This window comes from Homalodisca vitripennis, chromosome 1 (genome assembly GCF_021130785.1).
Source record: "Homalodisca vitripennis isolate AUS2020 chromosome 1, UT_GWSS_2.1, whole genome shotgun sequence".
NCBI lineage: Eukaryota > Metazoa > Arthropoda > Insecta > Hemiptera > Cicadellidae > Homalodisca > Homalodisca vitripennis.
Genome location: NC_060207.1, coordinates 248,316,879 through 248,343,968, shown reverse-complemented (window position 1 = coordinate 248,343,968; position 27,090 = coordinate 248,316,879). Strand labels below are relative to the sequence as shown.

General features: G+C 34.2%; 1 protein-coding gene across 4 annotated transcripts; it reads left to right on the top strand.

Annotated features, from left to right (window-relative positions):
• LOC124353242 (zinc finger protein 347-like) lies at positions 1 to 26,956 on the top strand. Of its 4 annotated transcripts, XM_046803163.1 has the most exons (12): positions 11 to 92; positions 1,600 to 1,891; positions 3,887 to 4,037; positions 5,160 to 5,377; positions 7,462 to 7,569; positions 8,912 to 9,123; positions 12,752 to 12,913; positions 16,650 to 16,832; positions 17,776 to 17,925; positions 21,962 to 22,032; positions 22,825 to 24,368; positions 26,735 to 26,956. In XM_046803163.1, the coding sequence occupies exons 3-12, from the start codon at positions 3,934 to 3,936 to the stop codon at positions 26,950 to 26,952; spliced, it is 2,970 nt and encodes a 989-aa protein (XP_046659119.1). In that variant the 5' UTR covers positions 11 to 92; positions 1,600 to 1,891; positions 3,887 to 3,933; the 3' UTR covers positions 26,953 to 26,956. The 4 variants fall into 4 exon arrangements, with proteins under 4 accessions (XP_046659120.1, XP_046659121.1, XP_046659118.1 ...); XM_046803164.1 differs by lacking the exon at positions 1,600 to 1,891 and having other exon boundaries at positions 1 to 92; XM_046803165.1 differs by lacking the exon at positions 1,600 to 1,891 and having other exon boundaries at positions 1 to 477; positions 16,650 to 16,772.
• Positions 26,957 to 27,090: the final 134 nt, after the last annotated feature.

Below are 27,090 nucleotides of genomic sequence, written 5' to 3'. Positions count from 1 at the left end.
ACAGGACAGAGACAGAGACTGACAGATGACAGTTCAGTTGTCGGTTACACTGTTATGGTTTTAATGTTTTTAGTTTCATGATGAAATAGAATGTAATAAACAATTTAAATGAATCTAGTATTAACTAAATAAAACATTTTTTAATTTTAAGCAAAAATCTTAATACTGATATTTTGTTTTTGGATGTGTTATATGTATACAAACAATGTTGTAGGTCTATTATTTTTATAGGTTATGTTGATTACATATATTTTTTTTAGGTTAAATGGGAGTTTTAATATTGATTTTTCACAATTTTACTCATTACTTCTTTAAACTAGATCTGATAGAGATGTGCGAACAATGTGCATAAAAAGGGAACAATTCACAGAATAAGCTATATGAATAAATAATGTTACAAACTTGTTCTGTATACATTTCATGCTAGTAAGGCTATTTTGTTCTGATAGTGCTGTTACTGCTGTAATATCATTACATGTAAGTACAATAAAGTGTTTTGACTTAAATATTAGAAATTGAAGTATTTTAATGCACTACTAATCAATCATTCAGTATCAGTGAAACAAAGGAGTATCTAGGGAAGGGGATGTTTGGGGATTCTAAACCCTATTGGTACATATTTTTAAAGCTGTATTTAAACTTGTTTTAAATTGGAAATATTCTCATATAGAAATATTTACATTGTCCAGTCCAGTTTTATTTTTATTTGTCTTGATATTAGCTATAATATAATACAACTATAATAGCTGATAGACAATATATGACAAGACTCGTGTCTGAATGTTTTTCTAAAAGACGAGTTCATCAGCAATCCATAGGAGATTGATAATATTACCACTATTGCTGCCGCGCTTCTAGCAAAAGAGACAGCAAGTAATGGCACCTACCAATCATCTCATTAAACAGCAAATTTTTTATATAGTTCACTCTTAATTTTCATCGTCCTAATAACCTATACGTTGATGACACTAATTGTTTATTATTGACGGGTAGATTACAATAAGCGGACCCAGTTTTTGTATCGCTTATATCAATTCTATCACCAATACTTTATGTATATCGAACAATAGAAGTATCAATCAATATAAACATATCTAAAATACCAAATTAAAGTTACATGTTTCAAAGTAATAGAAATAGTTTAAGCAATTAAATAAGGTCATGAATAATAAAGGAATCATAACCATTAATCAAACAATAATATTAAGACCTACAGGTAATAAGAAAAGTGAAATTTAAATAATGAAAAAAACTTAACAACAAAACTATCTTGAAGCCGAGAAATACACAGTCAATCATCTTTTAGTGTTATTTTATATAGTTTTCTAAAGTTAACTATCTTTTTATTTAAAAAAAGTCACTTATAGAACGAATTATGTTTACCATATCAAAATGTGTATACAGTTAGTAGTTTGTGCAGATAATTTAGTTAAATTGTTCAAATTAATTATATTGATTGGTTTAATTTTTAAATACCGTTTGATAATTTTAATATAAAAAACCAGATCCGATTATCATACTCTACCCTTATTGACTGTTGTCGATAGATTGCTTATAATGGTAGTAATAAATTGTTGATTGTACTATATTTAAATCCAGTGGAAGATGCTCTCCAGTTCAAACAGGCTGTTGTCTGATATGTAGCAAACACAAAGCCTCCCTCGCTGACCTGATGTCTGACCTTCTTTACCAAATTACTAAAACATATCACCTTTTAAAATAAAATCTTATTCTCGGTTTACTATTTTTGTCCTTGGCCTTTGTCTTCAAAAAGTGCATTTTTCAATCAAGTTATGAGCTTTTTTAGAACATAACAAAAATAATATACTCCAACTACCTTGAAGAAGGACATATTCTTCTTTCAAACTACAACTGTACTAAATATTGACAGGTAGGACTGTAGTTACTACATAGTTTAGTTACTACAGGCTAAAGTATACATTTCTATAAATATCTTGGATTAATATAGATGATATTACGGAACATCAAATTAGTTATCTAATGCTAATGAATCAATGTACTGTAACTCAACTTTCACTAATAAAACTTTCATTTCTCTCTGTATGTCTGTCCACAAGATACCTCGAGAACAAACTGACTTGAAAGTTTACATGAAGCTTCATTTGTATATTAGCAACACTAAATTCGATTATGGTGCACTTTACTCCATGGGTTTGGCTAAGCATTATTGAATAATATCTTTACATAGGTGTTATATGTAACCATCATGAGAATGAGAAAATTTGAGGATAAATTTTTAAACAAGTCTAAAACAATCACATGCGATTTAATGTGACATATTAACATGTAGATTATCTATACTTACTGTAAAAATATAGAGTGAAAGTCAATATTACAAGTTGGTGACAAGTTCTAATTTCAGTATACTCTCACTTTATTCTATGTCTTGCCAGATGTTTATATCTTTACAAATGGGATCCATATCCATATCCTGGATATATAAATGTATAATAAATAGCAGCATAAATAAATGTGTAAATAAACTTATGAGATTTCAACGTGTAACATTTTTATTCATAGAGTAAAAAGATAAAATAATAGAGTGGAAAGTCAATATTAAAAATTGGAGACAAGACTTAATTTCAGTGCACTCTTTCATTGTGGTACCCTCCTTATCTCAAAGGAACTTTTATTATTTGAACACTTTTATGAAACTGAATGATATATTATTTCACTCTAAAAGATTTAATCTGTAGACTTATAATTTTGCATGAAACTTAACTTCTACTTAGACAAGAATGAGTTCTATGATGCATGCCCTACCATTGAATTTGGTTGGGATTAATTGAAGCGTAACATTCAGTAGACTGGTGCACAGCCCAGAGATGTACACATTTCTGTGTGACAGTCTATCTGTCCGCAAGACATCTCCAGGTTATGTGTCATATGATGTGGTATACCCATACCTTGTATTAATACCTTCATGATTAAGGAGGGTAAAGGTTTTAAAAAAAATTTTTATAAACTGATTGAACTTAAAGAAAAGGATGGACGTCATATGGTAATTAAGGGCCATTCATGATTTACACCATTTAAGTTAGTTGAGAGGAGAAGAAAGAATGAAAGTGTGACATTCTTAAGAAAAGGGAAGAGCAAATTTAAAGATAATGTTAATTTTCAGTATTAATGTTTATATTTAATATTAATTTTAATATGTAAATTAAATAATAGGTAATATAAATACTAACATTGTATTTAAAATGGATAAACAATTTTTATTTTAATATTCTCTTTCTGATGTAATAATACGCAGGCCTACGATGCTGTAAATAAACATGAAGTACAAAGTTCCTACCCCTATGACGTTTCTACAATAACTTATCTGGTCCTGGAACTTGTGTTTGGCTTCATGAGCTAAAGTAGCATTATTATTAATAGTAAATAATGACCCATCATTGGTGCAAATACAATTACTTGATCTTTGAAGAAACTTACTCTCTTTTATCAATCCTCTGCGGTCTGCTATGATTGTTCTTTGTACATCTGCTGTGGTGTTCTGCTGTGCTTAAATTAAGAAAATTGTCAAGATAGATTTATAGAAATTCATCAGTGAATGTTTTTCACAAGAAAAATACATAAAACCATATATTCAAGAAAATATAATTTGGGTAGGAACTTCGAAAATGCACAAAAACTGAATTCATAATTTGGATCGCTCTTTAGAGGTTAGGACATTTACTGAATAAAAATAAAAATATTTAAACTGTTGGTAACAAATTTAAAACTAATATACTAATTTTCAAAAGTGGAAATTGAAGATTATAATACAAATTAGTATGTTTAAAATAATTGTATAGTTAATGGTTTTCAATTTTTAAGTGGAATATTAAGTATATATGTAATAGTAGTGTAACTATTGTTTCAGACTCTGTGTGAACTTGCTTTTGGCTCTTCTATATTATATTTCACATCATGGTCCGAGCATATGTTTACGTCTGTGCTGCCAAGAAATGCTACAACACATGGCTGAATCATCCTAACAAAGGATTCTTTTGCTTTCCACGTAATAGAGAACTGTAAGTATATAACACTTCAAAATACAGAGTGAAGTCAGAAAGGTGTTTTTATGTTTAGTTTATTTACTTTTACAGCAAAACACTACAATTTCATCATCTACAACAAAATTTAAACACTGCAAAATATAATTTTTTAAATTCAGAGTATTTTACTCTGATACAATAAATATAGTGTTACCATTACATTGTTAGAAAATATTCAAATGAATGATTGATTGAACGACTAGTCTTTAGTAAAACTTCAAATAGTATACTTTGGTTAGAGAGTGTGTTAGCAAGAGAACCAATGAAAACAACAAAACCAACTTAGAAGTTTTTATATAATTTCGCCAATCCACACTCCAATCTAATCATTATATTTTATTTTTGAAATAGTCTGCTGCTGAACTGTCTTAAATGTTGAATCAATATTTAATTTTTATTGGCGATGATTGTGTATAAGGCCTTTGACTTGAAAATATACTTCAAAATGATTATTTATTACCTTGCCAATATTATTCTAATAATAAAAATTATTAATTTTTGGTTTTGATTATAACATTTAATATTTCTTTTGTTAAGAGCTTCTCAATTTTCCCAACTGTTCTATTGAATTTGATTTAAATGTAGTAAAATTTATCATAAAAATAAAGAATTCATCAAAAGTTGAGTTTAAAAAGTGTTAGGTTACAACATGTTTTGATACAACTTAATCAAAAAATTTGTACAATATAACATTAAAATTAAAATATTTGTTATAATAATGTTTTTTTTTTTTTTTGTAAAATTTGACGCTATTGCTGTAATTACAAAAGAGGTTAATAGATTGTTTTGAATTTAGCTTTATATTACAGAGGTAATTCAGAAAATAATAAATATTTTTTCAATGACATCAATACTGCACATCAAAACAGTGTATTACTCTTCGTGACAGGAATGTAATTTTATCAGAGATCAGGAAACAACACCTTTTTGAAGTTAGGAATGATCAATACTAAAGAGAATGTTGTTAATGTCAGTAATTAGGTGGGGGGATGTAGTGATTAGAAAGATAGTATCACAATTTACACTTTTCATATATATATATATATATATATCTTTTACAATTAAGTGTCTCTTACAAACCAAATTTGATGTTTACAGGTGTAAAACTTGGCTACATAATAGTGGAAGAACAGATCTTGAGGTGTCCGTTGTGGAAAAGTCCAATGGATACTACAAGCTGTGTTCAGATCATTTTGAGGACAAATATTTTACAGACCACACCAGAACAAAACTGATCAGGGCCCAACAGCCAGTCCCTACAATCTTTGTAAACAACATCACAGACCTGCTGCCCCAAGGCTCACAAACTTTGGACAGTAAGTGTAACAATACCTACATATAATAGCTACTATGAAAATATATATACAGCTAGTACATAGATAAACAAACAAAGAGAGTTTCATAGCATCCCGAAGGTAAATGAAAGATATTGCAAGAAACTCTTCTTCTTTTATTGTTGGTCTAAAACAAATCATTAATAAGTCAGCTACAATGAAAATTATGGATTATTAAGTCAGTTCATACAATAGGGTTATTGACAAGTTTTAGTCAAATTAATGTTCCTGAGGATGTAGGCTTATAATTTATTTTTAAATTCAATCAGAATTAAATATTAGTTACACGTTTTAAATTTATGTAATCGAAGGTAGGACACAATTATGTCACTAAGGTTAGGCCTATGAATTGTGTAAGAAATGTAAATAGTATTACAAATAAAAATTGTACTAGGCATAGGAGGTCTGTTGTAAATAGTAATGAGTCTGGATTGAGTCCTAAGCTAGGACTGCATATATTGTTCATTAAGCACTGGAGGCATCACTTTATGAGGATGAACCTGACATCCTGTTTAGCTGAAACTTGGTTGTCCAATGGTAAAAATGTATCTTTTAAATCAATGGACGCAATCAATTTGTAGATAGCTCTAGAGTAAATAGGATTGGTGATGGTGTTACAATTTTTATTAACGTTGACTGTAGAATTAAAGTAAATCTTATAAACAGACTTAAGTCAAATTCTGTTGAGGATATATTTGAATTTTACGGAATCATCGTAACTTCTAACAAACTGAAGTTTATTTTGTTAAACGTTTACAGACCACCTGATAAAAATAATTACTTCCAATGCTTAGAACTACTGGACAATGCATTATGTTTGTTAAGCCTGTTGTGTTAAGACTTGTGATTTAGGCCTACCATTAATATTACGTACCATTACCTCAATATAGATAACCTTGCTGAAGCATGGAAGGAGTGTTTAAAAAAAGTTCTTGACTTTTATAACCTCAATATTGCTTTTAAGAGCTTGACCCGAGTAGCTGATAAATCCAGTAGGCCTGGTCAACTTGACTATTGTAAAGCTTTGTTCCTGTAACCAAAAATATTAACCCTGCCAGCTTTGTTATTTTGGAATGTGCGTTGTTGGTAAAAAGAAATTCTGAGACATTTATAGAAAATGAAGGAGTACATAAGTATCCTACTAGACAAAAGGAGAAAATTCATGCACCTATAGTAAAGCCTAGTCAGGCTCAAAATTGACCTGTACAAAAGTCCGTAACAAGGTTCCTCAGTAAATAAGAAATATGGAAGATATAGAAAAGTAAGTCTGCGCTAAAAGAACACGTTACAACGAGGCCTTATTATTCTGTAGAAGAATTTTAAACTGAAGAGTAAGTAAAAAAATCCATTTTGACGACCACGTGCAGACTGCACCTTTAGTGGAAAAAGTACAAGACAAAACAAAATTTTGATTTTAGTAGTACATCTTATGTTAGATTAAGAAATTAATTCCAAAAACAAAAGTTTATCAAAGATCATTCCTTACTAACTTGAAACTAATATACATATATAAAGGCAAATGAAACATATTGTGATAGTTACAGAAACACTAGATTATAGTTGTAATGTGAGGTTCTTGATGAACTTATGTAGTCATTTTTTATGTCAGACTTGTTTTCAATACATAATATGTAAAACAAGTATGGTAGTGATATACAGGTAGTAACAAATAAAAACAGACAAATGTTAACAATTTTGAGATTGATAGTGATCAATAGATTTTCTGTAGTCAAAATAAAAATCTACTAATAACTAAATTATTTTATGGAGAGAGCCTGTTACACAACATGTAGTATGGCATACTTCTACCTTGTGATTTTGAAATTTATTGGGCTACAAAAGTATATCTATAACATGGTTATAGATAATAATTCATAATAATTGGTAATGGACTGTATGATCTATAAGATAAAAAAGTATTTGTTTCTTGGGATAACTTTATGTATTTTTAGATTAGGCATGTAAATATATTAAAATAAAGTCGATATTATTTTATACACTTATTTTACGTATGTTTATTAAATAACATTGCAGATGAAATAAACAGCATTGTTTTATGTTTGCAGTTGACCTGCCTGATGGCAGTGAAAACGATGATCCCTCCACACTTTGTGAGTGTGTGTTGGACCCGTCTCAGCTCATGGTGCAAAGTGAACGCATTCCGATATCTTACAGTAAGACAACTGTCAATCTTATCTACATCACTAATACAGAAAATACAAATACTAATACAAAGGCAGTTTGTTATCCAAGTGGTCTAACTGTAAACACTGGACTGTGGTTTTTAGGACATAAAAATACTATTATCAAATCGTTTTAGAAACTTAATTCTTGTTCCTACATAATTCAGAATCATCAAAAAACTTGGATTGTATTTTTAAACGTAATGCTTAAAAAAATTAAATTCAAGCATAAGTTGAGCTTTACAAAAACATGTTTTAATGTTTTGTTATCAATATAATTTGCTGAAACTAATGTTAAATAGAAAGGAAAACTACTTTTGCTGCATTACATTTTGGAACACCAGAAACTTTGGGAAAGTGTTCCTATGATTCTTCAATAGATCATGTAGGCATTCAGGCGTACAATTAAAACTCACGATACAATACAGGAAACATTATTTAGTCACATAGAAGATTCTGCAGAGCAGTCAATATTACCAGCATTCTGTATTATTAGTTTCATTATAGGGATATGACTTAAAAAACATTATAAGAAATTTTATACCTTTTAAGTTGACATACAATATTCTTAGTTTCATAATATGGTTTCTTAAAATGCCAATACTAAAAAGAGTATGTTGAATAAGCTAAGCCGGCTTACTTTTCAGATTATTTCCGCTATGCTATATTTATTATACATATAAATTGTCAAAAAAACCAAACTTTATTTCATTACATGAAACCTACCAGTTGAGAGAGTGCAATTCCATTTCTGACAATCAGTTTTTCTGTCTGCACACAATATCTCAAGAACAAACTAAGCTATAGTCATGAAATGTTGCATGAAGATTTTTTCTATATAGGCAACATTGAATTTGATGATGGTGCATGTCACTGTGGAATTGGGCTGAGCATCATTGAAGCATATCTCAGTAGGCTGGCAAAATTTCTCTTTTCTCTGTGGGGATGTGAACATTTTTCTGTAGGATTGCATGAGCTATTAATGGCCCATGTCAGTGTGGATGTGTCAGGAAAGTGCAATATATACAGAATGGTGTCAGGCTACGTATTGAGTTATTACATCATACATATTGTGACCGTGGTGTTTTACTTTATACTTTTACTCGTAAAACTACTTATGACCCTCTTTCATTAAGGGGTTAAAACAATGTTTTAAGAAAATTTGACTGTTATTACATATTTAGCAATTCAACTGTATTGATTTTATGGTATCTTAATTTAAACCTAAATTATAATTTATAATACAATTTGTGTGGTTCTCTGTTTGTTTATCAAGCACATACAGATTATTGGGTTCTTTTAATTGTTATTTGGAAAATGGATTTTATTACAGATAGCAACCAAGTGACAAAAAAGAAAGACTACGATCCGGACACAATATCCAAAGCTTTGGTCAATTTGAATCCAGAGACAGAGTTACATGAGTTGGAGGATCTCTGCAGATTTTGTATGAATAAAGCACAGCAAGTTTCTGTTGATCTCTTCTCTGAAACTTCCGAAGCAACTGAAATCAGAAAAACTGGTGAACTTCTCCTGAAACATAGGGTACATTAAAATATTTGATCTCATTTAATAACAATTTTAAATTATAACCTTGTTTAGTATTTTATTCAATTTGTGATAATAATTTAAATTTAACAATTGGGTTAATTATTAGATTGATTGTAATTTAATATTATTATGTTCATCAATAAAAACAATTCAATATTTGTATAAAAATGTACGTAGGATTGATTTACTTTAAAAAATATTTTTAGTGTTTGAAAAATATCAGTTTTGTGATATTGTGTTGTTATTAAAATCAGAATCTCAAAAAATGAATATTGAGAACAGTTATTTGTCAGAATATACATATGATACATGGTAATAATACATGATTGTCATTTATGGTTGATTGAGTTTTAGTCTAAAGTCTGGCTTATCTCTTCAGTGAATTCTTCAACAGTGTAGATAGGATGTTCCAATAACCACGAATCAAGTTTCCTCTTCATTGCCTTTCCAGTTAATTGTTTGAAGGAAGCTGGGAGCTGATTGTAAAGTCGTGCTCCCATTGTTGAGGGTTTCTTGTCATGAAGGGCAGTTCGATGTCTGACTGGGTGGTATCAGAGACGCATTTAGGGTATTGTAGCAATGTGGTCGTGTTACCCTGGGAAGTCCAAGCTTGTCTATATGTAGAATGAGTTCTTGGATATATATCACTGTGACTGTGTTTATTTTTAGTTGTTTGAATGCTGGTCTACAGCTGTCCCTGGAATCCAGATTGGCTAGAGATTTTGCAGCCGATTTTTGTATTTTCAGCATTCGCTTCAGGTTTGTTGCTGAAGTGCTGCCCCATACAATGACTCCATACCTCAAGTGGGTTTCCATAAGTGCATGGTATGCGATTGTCGCTGTTTTCCAACTGCTTACACTTTTTATTCATTTCATTACATAGGTGGCGGTGTTTAGCTTCTTGCAGAGGCTGTCAATATGTGGACTCCAGGTTAGTTTAGCGTCCAAGGTTAGACCCAGAAGCTTGGTTTCCTCTTCATTACTTATGTCAGGCAGCACAGGAACTTGTCCCCCCCCTTCAAAGTTAATCTGCTTAGTCTTGGATGGATTTGCAGCTAGGTCATTTGAAGAACAGTAGTCATAGGTCATATTTAAAGCTATATAGGCATTTATGCTGAGGTCTTCGGTGATTTCACTTTAGAGCAGGAGGGTTGTGTCATCTGCAAACATAACTACCGAGCTGAATTCTTTTACATAGCCAGGGAAGTCATTGGTCAAGAGTATAAACAAAACAGGGCCGAGCACAGATCCCTGAGGGACTCTCCTAGTCATTGGTTGCGGTTTTGATCTAACTGTCAGTGTCACTCCATTAGTAGTGTGGTTCAGCTTCACTTCTTGGTTTCGTCCTGTGAGATAGCTCTCAAACCAGGTTTTAGGAGAACCTGTTATTCCCAGGCCTTCAAGTTTATCTAGAATTATCTTGTATTCTATGCAGTCAAATGCTTTGGAGTAATCCAGTAGTAATTCTTTTGTGGACTTTCTATTGTCAAGATAATCTATAATAGACTATACAACATCTATCATGGCTGTGGTTGTAGACTTTCCTTTGATGAATCCATGTTGGCTGTTGGTTAGAAGGTTTAACTCCATTAGATGGGCCAGAAGTCATTTCAATACAATCTTTTCCAGTATTTTTGAGAAGGTAGGAATAATTAAAATGGGGCGGTAGTTTCTAATTTTGGTTTTTTCCCCTTCTTTAATTTTGGGTACACTTTAACTTCTTTAAGAGCAGAGGGGAATATTCCTGTTTGAAGAGACCTGTTAATAATAGTAGTCAGTGGTGCCAGAACAGCATCCACACAGTGCTTTACCAGTTTTCCCGAGATTTCATCAGTACTGCAGGAGGCGTTGTTTTTTTAGCTTAGCTATAGTATCTTTAACTTTTTATTCTTTATTCGTTTGTCAGTGAGAGTCAGATTCTGTTGTAATGAGGATGGTGTACTAGTTATTACTTTACTTTTGGTGTTCTGTTTGTTTGCTTTTAATGTGTTTTCCGCTATACTAGCAAAATATGTATTAAATTCCTCTGCAATTTAGGTTTGTGTAGTACTTTGCCTGCAGTTACTAATCTCATGGGCTGGACTTCTTTTCTGCCAGACTGCTTTAGACTTGTTATCCGATTGGAGAATTTTTTGAGTTGCTTCTGCTTGTTTAGCTTGCTTTAGGTTGAGGTCATAACACTTCTTCCTCTCGGCGATGATGGTTTTATCCTCTGTCCATCCAGTTAGCTCATACCTATGAAGAGAGTTTAAATAGTCTTGTTTTAACTGTATTGATCTTCTGTCTGTGAACTGTTGCACTCTGTTTGTTCCTCTTTGCTTAAGTTTTTTTACAGGGCATGCTGTGTTAAGTTCCATTGTCAGGATGTGCAAAAAACATTGTAGGATTCATCCACTGTCTCTGAAGCGTAAATCCTTCTCCAGTCATGGGTTGAAAGATTTATTTTCAGCCGATCCAGTGATCTTTTTATTCATCTCCCTTCCTAATTTAGTATTGTTTTTGGGTTTTATTCTTGGCGATGTTTAATGTACAAAGTTGGCCTTTATGGTCTGATAGGCCTGTGTCTAGAACAGTCACTTCGACATTGTCAGGAGGTAGGTTAGTGCAGATGCAGTCGATAAAAGTGCATGAAGTATGCGTTATTCTGGTGGCAGGGAGGTTCAGCCTTGTGATGTCATGTAGGGAAAGGGTCTCCATCAATCTTGTATTGCTTTTGTTAGGTACTAGACTATTGATGTTGATGTCCCCAGTGATTATTAACTTGTGGTTACAGGGTTGGAGTTCTTCGATTAATTTGCGATAAAGCATTTAACGCTTCGTCCAGGTTACCTTGTGGGGGTCTGTATATTCCAATTATGGTTAATTTTGAGCTGCCTATTCTAAATGTGGCGGCGGCGAGTTCACACAGAAGTTCTTCGCTGTGATTTGAAGTTGCTAGCTCTAACTCGATGTCGGCATCTTCCCTCTGCTATATTGCTACACCTCCGTAGTCGTAAGCTCTGCTAAATTGTGACACTAGGTTATACGCTGATATTCCTGTTGATTTTAAGTCCATCTCTGAGAGACAATGTTCTGTCAGCACTGCTATGGTAGGTTTAATCTCGGTCAAAATTTGATCTAGGTGGTTTCTTTTATTTTCAAGCCTCCTAACGTTTTGGTAGAGTACTGTTATCTGTTGCCTGTTAAATTGTTGCCTTGTATTTATATGTGTAGCATTATTTGAATAAGTTTGTGTAAGTAATTTTTTAAATACATGGTATTATAAATTTAGAATCATGAAGTTGACCTTAGTTTTTACAGAGATTCTAAGAATAATTTCATGGTAAAAATATTAAATTAATTATTGTGATTGGTCATTATATAGCATTCAGCTATTACTTGAATAGATATTTTTCGTAATTGGCAAAGAATAGAGTCAAAGAAACACGAGGTAAATCCTTGTATATTCATAGCTTACAATAAAGTTTCTTGAGTGGATAGCGTTGGGGAAATAAATTGTTTAGAGCAGTGACTATTTCCGACATAACTACAAATGGTCAGCGAGGCCAACACTATTGAACTTAACACAAAATGAATCAGTGCTACCAACTAATGTCTACGTAACGTGTTGGCTGTGTGACAGATAGACGTGAGTGACCGGCTTCCACACAAGGTGTGCCCTCAGTGCGTTACTGACCTCGAAACTTGCAAGAGGTTCACAGACCAGTTCAGGAACGCAGACCGCTACCTGAGAGCAGTCGCCAAGTATTCCTTGTTTATCGGGAGTGAGAATGAATCAGAGACCGTAAGTAGTAGAGTAAACATTTATATAATACGGTCCTTTTGTTTATTTTAATACTTTAGTGATGAAATCAAACATATGATTCATCTTAAATTAATTTCAAATACATTTACACTTTAATTTCTATGAATATTTAAATTATATCATCGATATCAATCGTGATCTTAATATCAATCGAATGTGAATGTCTGAGGTATGAATTAAATCTGATTTGATGAAATGGAAATGCATTTCCCCATGATGTGCTCTCTTAATTTATGTTCATGACTTTGTTATGTTTCAATATAATATAGGATAAATATTTATAGACCGAGTAGTACAGAGTATTTTTAATATGTATATTAGATACAATTTTATAATCTGTAACAGGCAAAACATGGGGATGGGCAGAATAGCTTATTTTTAAACATCAATACGGAACATGTAACAACATCACATGTGTGATATTGATATGAATATCCAGAACCCATCGTGAAATCTGTCAACCCTGGAGACAATATAGTCTCTGGTGTTTATTAGGTTGTGTGACATATCATTCTTTTCAGGAAAACAATTTAGAATACATAATTGATAATGCTTATTATTTATTTTATTTTGTTAATTCCTTAACTGCCATGCCCGTGTTATCACGTGCCAACAAGTTGCCAATATGAGGAAATAACCAAGTCATACATTTTGTCCTTTCTAAATAAAATTGCACAATATAGCATCAGATCACACATGACACCTACTGCCTTACAAACGTCAATAGTCCAGGACCTGAATCACACCTTTGACTGTACACTGAGTCAGCCAGACCTGTAGCGAACTACTTAACAGTAATAAGCCCAATCCCCAGACATGCACTGTACAAAGCTGCACCCTAGGTCTCAGCAAACCTTGTAGGCAGAAACTTAACAAACCAAAAGAGCCGTTGAGAGATGAAAAACGGGAAAACATATCTCTTTAAGTCACAAAGCATGCTGCCAACACTGACAGGAAAGTATAAAATGCCAAAACAACTCTACTAAAAAACCACCCTTCACTTCAAAAATCCGAGGTGAAAATGAAAGTCTAGAAGAATTTTTTACCAATCACATTGATTTCTACAGAAATATTAAAACTATTACCCACAATAGACAAATTCTTTATTAACATAACATCGAGAAATGCAATGGCGTCAATTTTATATAGGTTTTTTCCTTCAGTGGATGTGTTCTTCATTCTTCCTCCAGTCCAGGAACTCATTAATGGAGTAAAATGGTCGGTCGATGAGCCAGTTGGTCAGGGCTGTCTTCAACTTCTTCACGTTCAGCATCTTTAGATCTTCTGGTAGGAGGTTAAAGAGTTTCCTCCCCATGTAGGATGGTTTCCTCTCATATGATGCAGTGTGATGTAGAGGGAGGTGAAAGTTTGATGCATGACGAGTGTTGTGTGTGTGTGTATATCAAGGCCTCGTTGAAGCTGTTCGATCGTTACATACAATATGACTTCTTTTATGTACTGTTATGTGTATGATTGTTAACACATTTGTAGTTTTGAAGACCTTTCTGCAGCTCTCCCTTAGGCCAAGGCCGACCATAATCCTGATTGCTCTCTTCTGGAGAAGTAGAATTCGATTAAGGTTTCCTGCTGTTGTGCCTCTCCAAACTGCAAGGGCATATCGTAAGTGAGACTCAAACAATGCATGGTAGGCAGTTTTTGTTGTGGCATCGTCACTGACGAGGTTTACTCTTTTTAAAATGTACAAGCAGGTGTTCAATTTTTTGGAGAGTGTGTCAACATGATTGTTCCAGGATAGTGCATTGTCGATAGTCATTCCTAGGAATTTGGTCTGGCTTTCCATTGATACTTCTGCTAGTTCTGGGACTTCCTCCCGTCTTCTCCCAAAAGCTAATTGTTTGGTTTTTTCAGCGTTTACAATTAAGTCGTTTTCATGACAGTATTGATATGCCTTATTCAGTGCAATGTAAGAGTTGATGGCCACATTGTTTGGTGATGACTCGGAGACTAGAAGTGTTGTATCATCAGCGTACATTAGGGGAGTACAGTGCATTCCTAGATATTGTGGCATGTCATTTGTCAGGAGAATGAATAGGACTGGTCCCAATACCGACCCCTGAGGTACACCCCTTGTAATGGGTAAAGGGTCGGATCTTACTTCTTGGCGTATGTTTTTTTGTGTGTCTTGAATCTCAACAACCTGACTTCTTCCTTCCAAATAACTCTTAAACCATGTGTAGGCTTGGCCTTTCACACCAAGCTGTTCAAGTTTGTTGAGGATCAGTTCGTGTCCCAAGCAATCAAAAGCTTTGCTCAAATCCAGCATAATTCCAGTAACCAGATTTTTTCTTCCAAGCTATCAATGATGAATTCCGCAAGTTTGATTATGGCAGATGTTGTGAATCTTCCCTTGATGAAGCCATGTTGGCTTTCTGTTAACAGGCTGTTATGTTAACAAGGCCCAGCCAGGTCGACCACAAGAAGGCACCTATATCACAACTTAAACAGCTTTTCCCTGACAGCCTCATATAAACAATAGTTTTTTTAGGGATCATGGAGAGACAAACAATCAACACCTAAGTTCCTGTCGCAGAGGGGCTGACAATAGTGAAAATTTAACTGGCTAATTGTAGGAGTTTATAGAATAGGAAACTATGTGGAGGCAGGTGGAGATCATTACAGAGATCATTCAAGAAATTAAAGCATCTCTCTGCCATGATGCATGATGTTCATCAATAATAATGCTTTTGAAAAGTGGCTAGAGGATGTCCAGCACCTAACCCTCCAATATCTTGTTCATCAGCCGATAATTAACGATGACTTGTCTGTCACCAGATTTGAAAATGGGTACAATGTAATTTTCCTTCAGGATATGAGGAAATACTTCCTTAGCATTGCTTCATCAGTAACTGAGGTCTCGGAGAAGGTAAAGGGCATGCTATACACCTTTGTTGGCAAGTTAAGAGCAGGCACACACATGGAAAAGAACATATTACACGTCTCCTTGGATGGGAAGACACTGAGTCATCATTTTTCATCTCTCCTGGGGTAGAAGGTCATTTTATATCATTGACAAAGATCCAAAAGACTTATGTTTGTTGAAATAGCTGAATCCAGAAGGTGCATATAGTTAGCTTTACAAGTTCTAGAGAGGATTCTGCATTGGTCACATACTCTGCTAGAGGCCCAGTAGTCAAAGTCCATGAGGGTTTTCTTGTATTGTGTGTACAACATTTTCTGAAGTAATTGAAAATACAGTTGTGAGTTAAAAGTATGGATACACTCTGTTTAGTTTTTGATGGTTAAAGATGGAGGGATGAAACTTGGGACGCCTTTCTAAGAAATAGAAGTGAAGTTTTTAGTCTGTTACAACTTTGTCCATTTTGAGCGGCTCAACATTTTTTAAAGTTAAGACCAATTAAGTGACACCTCATTTGAAAAGGACTTGAAATAAGAAGAAACCAGTGGAAACTAGAGCTTTCTATCTCAACCCTGTACAAAATGGCGGCTCATTGAAGCATATTTGTAGTATTTGTTGTTGAAAAAATCTATAAATGCATTAATCTTAAAATATTACAATGCTGTGATTACTACATCTTAGGATGGTTTGTAATATCCATATATTTATTTAGGATTTAATCTTATCTGTCATTACCTATTTCTGATGTGGGTAGACAGTTATTTTGGACCATTCATCATATTTTCAGTTTAGTTTATTTTATAACAAAATTAATGCTAGCTTTGATGTTGTTTTCAGGATGATGATACAGAAGAAATTAGTGATGAAGAGCTTTTGAAGCCAATTCCTAAGAAATCTCTGGTAATGCCGCTGAAAAGCCTGAAGCCTGTGTTGGAAGATACTCAAAGTTATCTTGAAGATGTAGGTGCTAATTTAGATTCATCAAGTAATCTTCCCTCAACTGATTGCATTGTTTGGGAAGTAAGTAAATTAAAGAACCTTTCATTTGACTGAACAAAATAATCTTGGTCTAGCTATAAAAGTGTAAAACAGTTGTGCTCTAAAAAAATCAGATTATGGCATTAAATAAAATGTTGATTCTATTCATAATGACTTTTGTTTGGCAAATTAAATAAGGATTTTTGAATCAGTTATTTTTTGTATGAGATTATATCTTGTGATTAGATAACAGTGTACTGTATACCAATTGAAGGCGAAATACTAATGGAAACATTATAGTTTGTGATGTACTACAAAGACCCATACTTGGACCTTCACTGTTTGTTTTATACATACATGGAAAAAATACTAAACTGATACTCATTAAATTCTACCGATATGCTGACTACAAATATATGATCAGTGTAAACTTACTCATATGAGAAAAACAGTTATATTGAACAAATCATAAGTTATATTTAAGGTAAAATTATTTTTTAATACATTAACTGACAACAGAATTTGTTGACTTTTCCCTGAACTGCCACATAGGTTAGATCTGGTTGGCACCATATATACAATGTCTGTACTGTCTTATACAATACTTCTAGAGTGTATAAAACAGGTCCTTGTGGTTTAAGTGTTTCACCACAAGAAGAAGAAGAGAGATTAATGAATTAATCTTCAAATATTGTTCTGTTATTATTTTTTTATTTTAAACAATTTCTAAGTTATTTTTCAAATAAATTTATTTTAATTTAAAAATAGGTTTTTACTAGTTTACTAATAATACATGGTTTTAGATTTAGGTCCCAAGGATATTTTCACCACCGCTTGGTTAATAATAGTACAGTAATTATGGAAGTCAAAATGCAAATTTTCAGACTAGTGACATTAAAAAAAATATATATTTATATTAAAGTATCTATTTGACCACTAACTGTGGTGTTCATTCATATTTCAGTCACTTTATGTATCTGTTTAGAATACTCTAGGACAAGATAAAAATACAGAATCAGCTGCTGGTGAACCAGTGAACTTGGAAACAGCTGATTCTGAGTTGTCAGTGAACCAACTGCTGCCACTTCAGGCTCCAGAAATTGGCCTTATCTCTACAGATGACCATCTCTGGCAGGTTAGAGTCTCGCTAGCTCAGTTCGTGAATCTCAATCTTTTTAGTGTTAGACGATGGGTTGAAATATAGATAAAAAGTGACAATAGTTTTTGAAAATGTACTGTCTCAAATTACAGTGTTATTCTAAAACCTTGAAGTGTAAACATCTTACAAACTATATATGATAAATAAGTCACAATTATTACATTTTAGTTAGACGAATTAATTACAAATCCAACATTACCAAGTTTAAGAAAATCAATTAACAAATAAGGTAGATAATTTACTTGTAAAAAAAACCGAACACTCATTTGTCATGATGTGACAACAATGTTCGTGAGCCACAACAATCAGCTGCTCTAGTCAGTTGCCTACAATGTTACATTGTTGTACTGTGGTCATAATATCCTTACATATCACAGAATTTAGATTTCTTTCGATTAAAACATGAGAAAAAAAATTATTGTTATATTATTATAAATTTTTAATGAATCACTCAACTGTGTTACTTTTGTGAACATTCCTTGAAATGTTTTCCTAATATTTTGAATCACATTAAATGTTGTGTTCTGAAGGAACCGTGAGTAGCGCATGCGCACAAGCAACTGTTCCCTCTCCACTGTACACGCTAGAACACGTGGTGCAGTTACTGTCCAACAAACATTGTACTCACTTAATTTTTTAACACAACTTTTAACTAAAGTGCGACGGCCTCCAGCATATAGTTGTAAGGCCAGACCGGTAATATCTTATACGGTCTTAATCAACCAAATTAAAATATTAAATTATCAGTAATGTATTTTATTTTTATTCAACATAAATTTAAATGATTTAATTGTAATAATGAACAATAAATCTAATGCAGTCAGTCGTATTAGATTAAGCAATGCAGGAGGAGAAGCAATATTTTAATTTAACATATAAATTGTAGTCCAGGTCTGTCACTAGTAAGCCTGGAAACTCTCCATACGTAGAGCAGCTGCACAGTTAACTTGCAGTAAACAAGCAGGAATGTGCTGATTCTGCTGATGTAGCGTCTGGTTGGAAGTCTGTTGTTGTTAGAGCGGTCATGTCGGAGTTTAGAACGCGTTAAGCTCGCATGATATTGCTCTCTCTCCTGTTATGAGTTTGTATTAGGCTATAAAATCTATTTCCAATTTATTAAAAAATAAAGTATATTGTTTTATTCAGTCTACCAAGGGAGAGTTTTTATTATAATGACCTGGGCTAGAATCCATCATTGCGTCTGAAATCGAACCCGAGAAATAAATAATTAAATAAATTAAGTGAGGTCAATGCCACAAAAGAATACGTAACTTTTTATCAAAACTTAACTGGCCACAATCTTAATACAGATAGACATGCAAGCGAGTCTCAGCGATAAGACAAGCAGACATACTAAGCAACGACTGATTGTACATAGCAAGAGGGTGTTTGTGGGTGATGGTGGAGGGCGCTGCAGACACAAGTAGACAAGAATCTTTATTTGTAGTTTCTTCAAGAAATACAATGGCGTCAACAGAAATGAAATGATATTTTATGTCTCTTGCTTTACAATACTGTAGAATTCATTGATAGTGTAGACAGGTCGTTCCACTAGCCAGTCCTGGAGACGACTCTTCAGTTCATTTCCTCTGAGGTTTTTGAGGTTTTGTGGAAGTGAGTTTATAACTTTACGGCCCAGGTAGGATGGTTTTTTACTAAAATGTGTTGTCCGATGGGTAGGAAGAGGGTAGTTTAATGCTCCTCGTGTATTGTATTGTATGAATGAATGTCTTCATTCCTGGGAAAGTCCATCTGGTCGGTGTAAATGACTGCTGCAAGAAGATAAAGTGCTGTTACGGTTAGGAGCTTCAGTAACTTGAAGGCATCTCTGCAGCTGTCTGTATGATTCAGGTTTGCAAGTGCTCTGACTGCTTTTTTCTGAAGGACTAAAACTTTATTCATGTTGCACTCAGATGTTCCTCCCCAAGATAGTATTGGGATTCGACAAGAGCATAATAAGCTGCTTTGGCTGCATCTGTGCTTGCAATCCACAATCCCACAAGTACTCCCCACTCCACAATCTTAATACAGATAGACATGCAAGCGAGTCTCAGCGATAAGACAAGCAGATATACTAAGCAACGACTGATTGTACATAGCAAGAGGGTGTTTGTGGGTGATGGTGGAGGGCGCTGCAGACACAAGTACTCCCCACTCCACAATCTTAATACAGATAGACATGCAAGCGAGTCTCAGCGATAAGACAAGCAGACATACTAAGCAACGACTGATTGTACATAGCAAGAGGGTGTTTGTGGGTGATGGTGGAGGGCGCTGCAGACACAAGTACTCCCCACTCCACAATCTTAATACAGATAGACATGCAAGCGAGTCTCAGCGATAAGACAAGCAGATATACTAAGCAACGACTGATTGTACATAGCAAGAGGGTGTTTGTGGGTGATGGTGGAGGGCGCTGCAGACACAAGTACTCCCCACTCCACAATCTTAATACAGATAGACATGCAAGCGAGTCTCAGCGATAAGACAAGCAGACATACTAAGCAACGACTGATTGTACATAGCAAGAGGGTGTTTGTGGGTGATGGTGGAGGGCGCTGCAGACACAAGTACTCCCCACTCCACAATCTTAATACAGATAGACATGCAAGCGAGTCTCAGCGATAAGACAAGCAGACATACTAAGCAACGACTGATTGTACATAGCAAGAGGGTGTTTGTGGGTGATGGTGGAGGGCGCTGCAGACACAAGTACTCCCCACTCCACAATCTTAATACAGATAGACATGCAAGCGAGTCTCAGCGATAAGACAAGCAGATATACTAAGCAACGACTGATTGTACATAGCAAGAGGGTGTTTGTGGTTGATGGTGGAGGGCGCTGCAGACACAAGTACTCCCCACTCCACAATCTTAATACAGATAGACATGCAAGCGAGTCTCAGCGATAAGACAAGCAGATATACTAAGCAACGACTGATTGTACATAGCAAGAGGGTGTTTGTGGGTGATGGTGGAGGGCGCTGCAGACACAAGTACTCCCCACTCCACAATCTTAATACAGATAACCATGCAAGCGAGTCTCAGCGATAAGACAAGCAGACATACTAAGCAACGACTGATTGTACATAGCAAGAGGGTGTTTGTGGGTGATGGTGGAGGGCGCTGCAGACACAAATACTACCCACTCCACAGCTCCGTCAGTTCATAGTTAAACTTTTATAGTATCTATCTAGAACCAAAATAAATTTGAATTTATAAAAGTTAATTTTGAGTAATAGGTGGACAAAAAAGGTGTTTCAGAGTAATAACGAAATACATTTAAGTAATAAACACCCTTAAAAATTACATTAATATCAAGCCAGATGGTAGAACACTTCACTCACTAGTTTTGTTTTGCTTACAACTTAATGCCTTCTTCAAGTACAATTTGAGATCTAATGTGTTTTCTGGTGACAAAACTTCTTATATACTATTAGTACACTATGAAAGTGTGCTATTGGCTTGCTCAAACGACGCTGTTAGGGTAGGAGTGAATAAGTAATACTGATAAACTATCTAAATTGTTGTACTATAAAATACCTAAATAGTACTTAAATATCCTTTTAGTATTTGATACTGAGTGTTTGAATATTGAAACTTCAACTGTACTAATGAACATAATTTCCAAGCGTTTTACTTGCTTTAATTTCTTTTGTTTGAAAGAAACTATTATTTCTGTACATGAGTCGATACATCAGTGTTTTATAAGGTTCGTAGGAAGTTAATACTTAGATTGTGACAGGTACTTTGTGGCTTGGTAAGTGTTGTCTGTCAGTCAGTCTAAGTACTCCGCCACACTACTTTGGCTGATCCCATCTCTTACCATTGGTATCCGGAGTAAAATATGAAATATATTAGTTCAGGCTATATAAAATGTTTTTTTTATCTTATATACAACTAAAATTAGTTTAATTAATGAAAATGAGTATTGGGCAGACTTTTAATATGTGTGATTTTGTAGTTATTTTTACTCTTCAGATTCTAAAAACGCTAATTGTCAATGTTACAGAATGGCGTAGAGTTGATATGCAACAATATGGTTATTCTGCCCAGCCAGAAGATCACTTATACTACTCCTCAGTAAGTTGTGTAACCAATTAAACATGCCAAGCAAACCTAGATGAATTATGTCTTAAATTTCATGTTTGAATATCCTTTTAAAATTTGATATTATCATGTATATGTTCACACACAAAATGTATTAACAAAGTTTTATTGGAGAAATGAGCTGATCTAATGAGGAATATAAATAATTATTTCTGGAGACCGAGAGATAAATACATATATAAATTATTCATTTACAACAGTACTAAATGGATGAACATTACCTATTGGTGACAGATGGACACGTTTTCGACTGCTGGTGGTACAGTCTTCCTCATGTCGTGAGCACTGCTGTTGTTTGTTGTAGTTAGGTCGATCTATTTCTTGCTTGTCTTCCGTTCCAAACTTCATCCCTGCGTGACTGTCCTTTTAACAGTGCTGTTAACCACAGTAGAGAAAATTTCCCTTCAGTGAACCTCTGAATACCTCTGAAGCTTGAACTTAGTTCTGCTTGACAAGTATTGGGAATCTATTGACTCTACCTTTGTGCTATTTTAGCAACATAAAAAACTGTAATGCTATTACTTTTAGTCAGAGAAAATGTTCCTATGTCCTTAAAATATAGAGCATAACAGATGGAAAATGTTTATAAAAATTTACAGTCATAAAAATTAAGGCTAATACAAGATAAAATAAAATAAATTTATATGAAGTTGTGATGATTTTACATTTTAGTTTAGCAACACAGAAAACGTAAAACAATTTTGATATCAAACACTCTGGCTCAAAATCATACAAAGAGTGTTATAATAATCCATTATGTTTCAGGAAATCTACAGCCGATAAAAAACCACCCAATCTTACACCAGTGAAAAGGTATAATGCACCTTTATTTGATCTTAAAAATTTGGAAAAGGATTTAAGACTTATGAATTCATCAGAATACTCAAGTCAAGAACAACTCAATAAAGGTGTAAACATTGAGAGTGTCGGAGTTGAACCTGCCTCGGAATATATAGAAAATGAATTGATCAATCAACTTGATCGTAATACTAATGATGATGGAAACTGCGAATCTGCAGAAAGTGATACTGGCTTGACTGTGTCTTACAAATGCCTGGAGTGTTATTCTCTGTTTAGTAGCTATCCAGATCTGGTAGACCACGTCTTAACCAATCATCAGAAGATTGATAAATTGAGTGGTGACGTTAATAATATAGAATTCCAAAACCCGGTACTGCTGGAGGAGGTACCAAAAACAGATCATGAGGATAGTGAACTGAAATGTTTGATGTGTGACTCCAGTGATATATTCCTGAGCAAGGCAAGTCTCATAGAGCACATGAGGACAAGTCACATGTGGAAGTGTACAATGTGCAACCGTATATTTCAAAAAGAGAAGAGGTTAGAGCAACATATTGCCGCCATACACGATACTAGAACAGAGTGTAGTGTTTGTGGTAAACAACTAAAAAATTCTCAGTCCAGGAGAAAACACGAACGAGGACACGATCGAGATTGCAATGAGATCTGTTGGCACTGTGGGGCGATCCTCAAGACGAAGCAGAGTCTGCACAAGCACTTGATGCTGCACAGTGGCATTAACTTTCCCTGTAAAATTTGCAACAGACCTTTTAAAACCAACACACATCGACTGCGACATCAGGCCGTTCACAGAACTGTACCTGCTGAAAAGAAATTTCTATGTGATGCGTGTCCAAAAAGATTTTTGCACAGTGGAAGCTTAAAAGCTCATTTGTTGACACACTCCGATGAGAAAAGATATAAGTGTGGAGATTGTAACAAGAGGTTTAGAAAACCGCAGTCATTGAAAAATCATGAGAGGATACTCAGTTTGACTGGGGAGTGCCCGAAGAATAAAATGTGGGGTAGATTGACCCTGAAAGATGCTGGCAACCTCAGTTGTGACATTTGTGGAAGGAAGTTTCACAAGTCTGCCGGTGTCGAAAGGCACAGAAAATTTCACTTTTGTAGTGGTAACCCTGAAATCATCAAGAAACTGTTGGATGAACCTGAGGTCTATTCCTGTAGCGTATGTAATAGATTCGTTTTTTCAAAAATAGGGTTCCAAGGCCATATGGCAAAACATACTGGCGATCAAAAACCGTATAAATGTGACTTTTGTGGGAAGACATTCAAATACACAAATCCATTTAAGGTCCATGAGCGGCTACATACAGGAGAGACTCCATTTATATGCAGATTTTGTGACAGAGGCTTCCGTTCTAAACTCACCATGAGGAAACATGAATCCACTCACTCATTAGATAAGCCTCATATGTGTGAGCTTTGTGATAAGACATTCAAATCAAGGATTCTTCTTTTGAGACATTCTGATGTTGTTCATAAAAGTAAGTACCATAGACTAAAATTGTAGCAAATATGTGTTTTTAAGATTTCAGAATAATTGATTGGTCTAGGCTGTAACACATAGATATTGCCTTTTTTATGTTAACAAAGTAATAAATAATAAGGACTTTTTTCTGAAGGACAAATATTTTTTGAGGTTGTGCTGTGAGGGTTCCTCCCCACACAATCGGCCATATATGATGTGGGATTCCACCAAGGTATGATCTGTCTTCAGTGTTAATGACTTGGATCTGCTGTTTGTTGTCAGAACTTCGAAGCTTTGTCTTCGTTCTTCTCTCTTGGTCCTGCCTTGAAATCCTAGTGCAGCCAGTTTATACAGAATCAGTTTGTGTCTTAAACAGTCACTTGCTTTGCTGTAGTCTAGCAAAACAGCTGAGACATGGTTGTTTTCTTCTAATTGATCTGTAATAAACTCAACCAAGCTTGTAATAGCACTAACAGTTGACTTCCCCTTGAGGAATCTGTGCTGGTTCTTATTTAGAAGATTGTTAATTTTAAGGTGTTGCAACATTTTTCTCAGTTAAATTTTCTCAATTATTTTGGAAAATGTGGATAAGAGTGATATAGTTCATAGTTTTGTTTATTTTTTATTGATAGATGCTTTTTATGCTTGGGACAGATTTTAGAAATTTTCAGTGCAGATGGGAACTGGCCCAAACTGAATGTTTTGTTAATTATGCTTGTTAGAGGAGCTGCCAAATGTTTTGCACAGTGTCCATTCCAAAAGATAACTTTGGTTTTAGTGAATTTATTGCTTCTAGAACTTCTTTCTCATCAGTAGGGGTAAAATTGAATGTTATGTAATTATCAGCTGAAATATTGTTTGTATGATCCAGAATTACATTTTGCAGCTGGTTTATGTTTTCCTGAAGAATTGTGTCTGCTATTTGCTGTGAGGTATAAAATGTTGAGATGATCAGCAATGAGCTCTGGGTCATCCTCCTTCTTGCAATTCATTTCCAAACGAAGAGAAGTATCCTGTGTTTGCTCAGTGTTCCTTTCTGAGTTTGATATAATAATTTCTCTTTATATTTGTCATTCCCTCCTTGTCGCCAATACTACCTGTCATCTCATATATGTAAAAAGCTCTAAGACATTCATTTTTTAGCTTATTGGCCTTATCATCATAGATTATTTAAAAAATTGATTGTGATTTTGGTCTTCTTCTTTTCTTTGGGCATGCATAGTCAAGTACTCTTGTCACAGTTGTCAAAAATTGTTGATAAGCTTCTTCAGCATTAAGCACATGGTACCACTCTTCCCCAGCTAGCTCATTCCTTAAGCAATTAAGGTCCTGTGGACTGTAGTTTCTTCTAAGGGAACTTTAATGTTTTTTACTATTTTTGATTCCTCAGCGGATGGTGCAAACTTGACCTGTATGATCTGAAATTCCAGCTTCAATGATTGTATTTTTAATATACTCGTCAGGGATATTTGTACATATGCAATCTATGGAGGTCTTGGAAGTATTGGTTATCCGAGTTGCTGACAGAGGGAGTCTACTGATACCGTAGCAGAGTAGATCATCTTCAAAACATGCATTGTTAGGATTCGGAGCAAGGCTATTGATATTAACATCACACATTTTCACCAAGGACTTTGAATCAGCTTGCATAAAGTTGAGTATATAACAGATTATTTCAATGGCTTGTTTTACTGGTCCACCTCCATCAGGTAGTCGATAGATACCAAGCACATAGAGAGAATTATTCTTCTTGCTAAATCTTCCCAATGCAGCTTCACACACAAATTCCACAGAGTGGTCAGACACATTAACTTGTTCTGCTTTTAAGTCTCTTGAGGATTCAATGTTCTTGCAACTCATCAGTTTTCATCAGTGATACATTGTTAGGGTTTAAGCCAAGTTCTGTCAAAATTATGATGGTGGGTTTTAGTAATACTTCCTTAACCAAATAATTTTCAAACTAATTGTATATAAAAAAATCACTTAAGGGTTCCAGCCTGATATCCAACCAATAGATCTCAATAACCTACTTCATGATGTACTGCAGGTACAGTGCAGATTGCGAAAGACTAATCCGTTTTGCAGACAATCAGCTTGTCACTCTGTCTCTGTCTCTCTCTCTCTCTCTACAGAGAGCACAGGTTCTTTGTAGCAGACACATTAAAGGTGAAGGTTGGCTACCACAGTGGTCACATAAATAATGTTTCCATTGAAAACCAAAATTTGTTTTTTTGAACCATCAGAATACTTGTATTATAACTTACACAATACTTGTAAATAAAACTGGAATTACATTACAAATATTTCTTACGTCTTGATTTTACATATGTGTATATAATACTGAATTTAAATATTATGAATAAAACTCTTTGTTTTGTGCAGATCAAAGAAATTACCAATGTGCAAGATGTGGGAAACTGTTTGCAAGTAGGTCTGGTCTTAAAAGGCATATCAAGAAGGAGGAGCATGATGAAAAGGTTGAAGAAGATCCAGTACAGTATATGGAGGAATATCTAGATACTGATGTTGACTATTTAGATAGTGACAATGTTCAAGAACCCAAAAGTAGTGATTGTATGTATAAATATACAGTATTTTAATGTATTTGTCTTGTAAATTAATGATGAAACTATCTTTATCAGTAACTAGTAGTCACTTAGTGTATTTTTAATATGATTACTTGTACATAATATGATCTGTATAGAAGTACTAGCCTACCTGTAATTATTACATGTAAG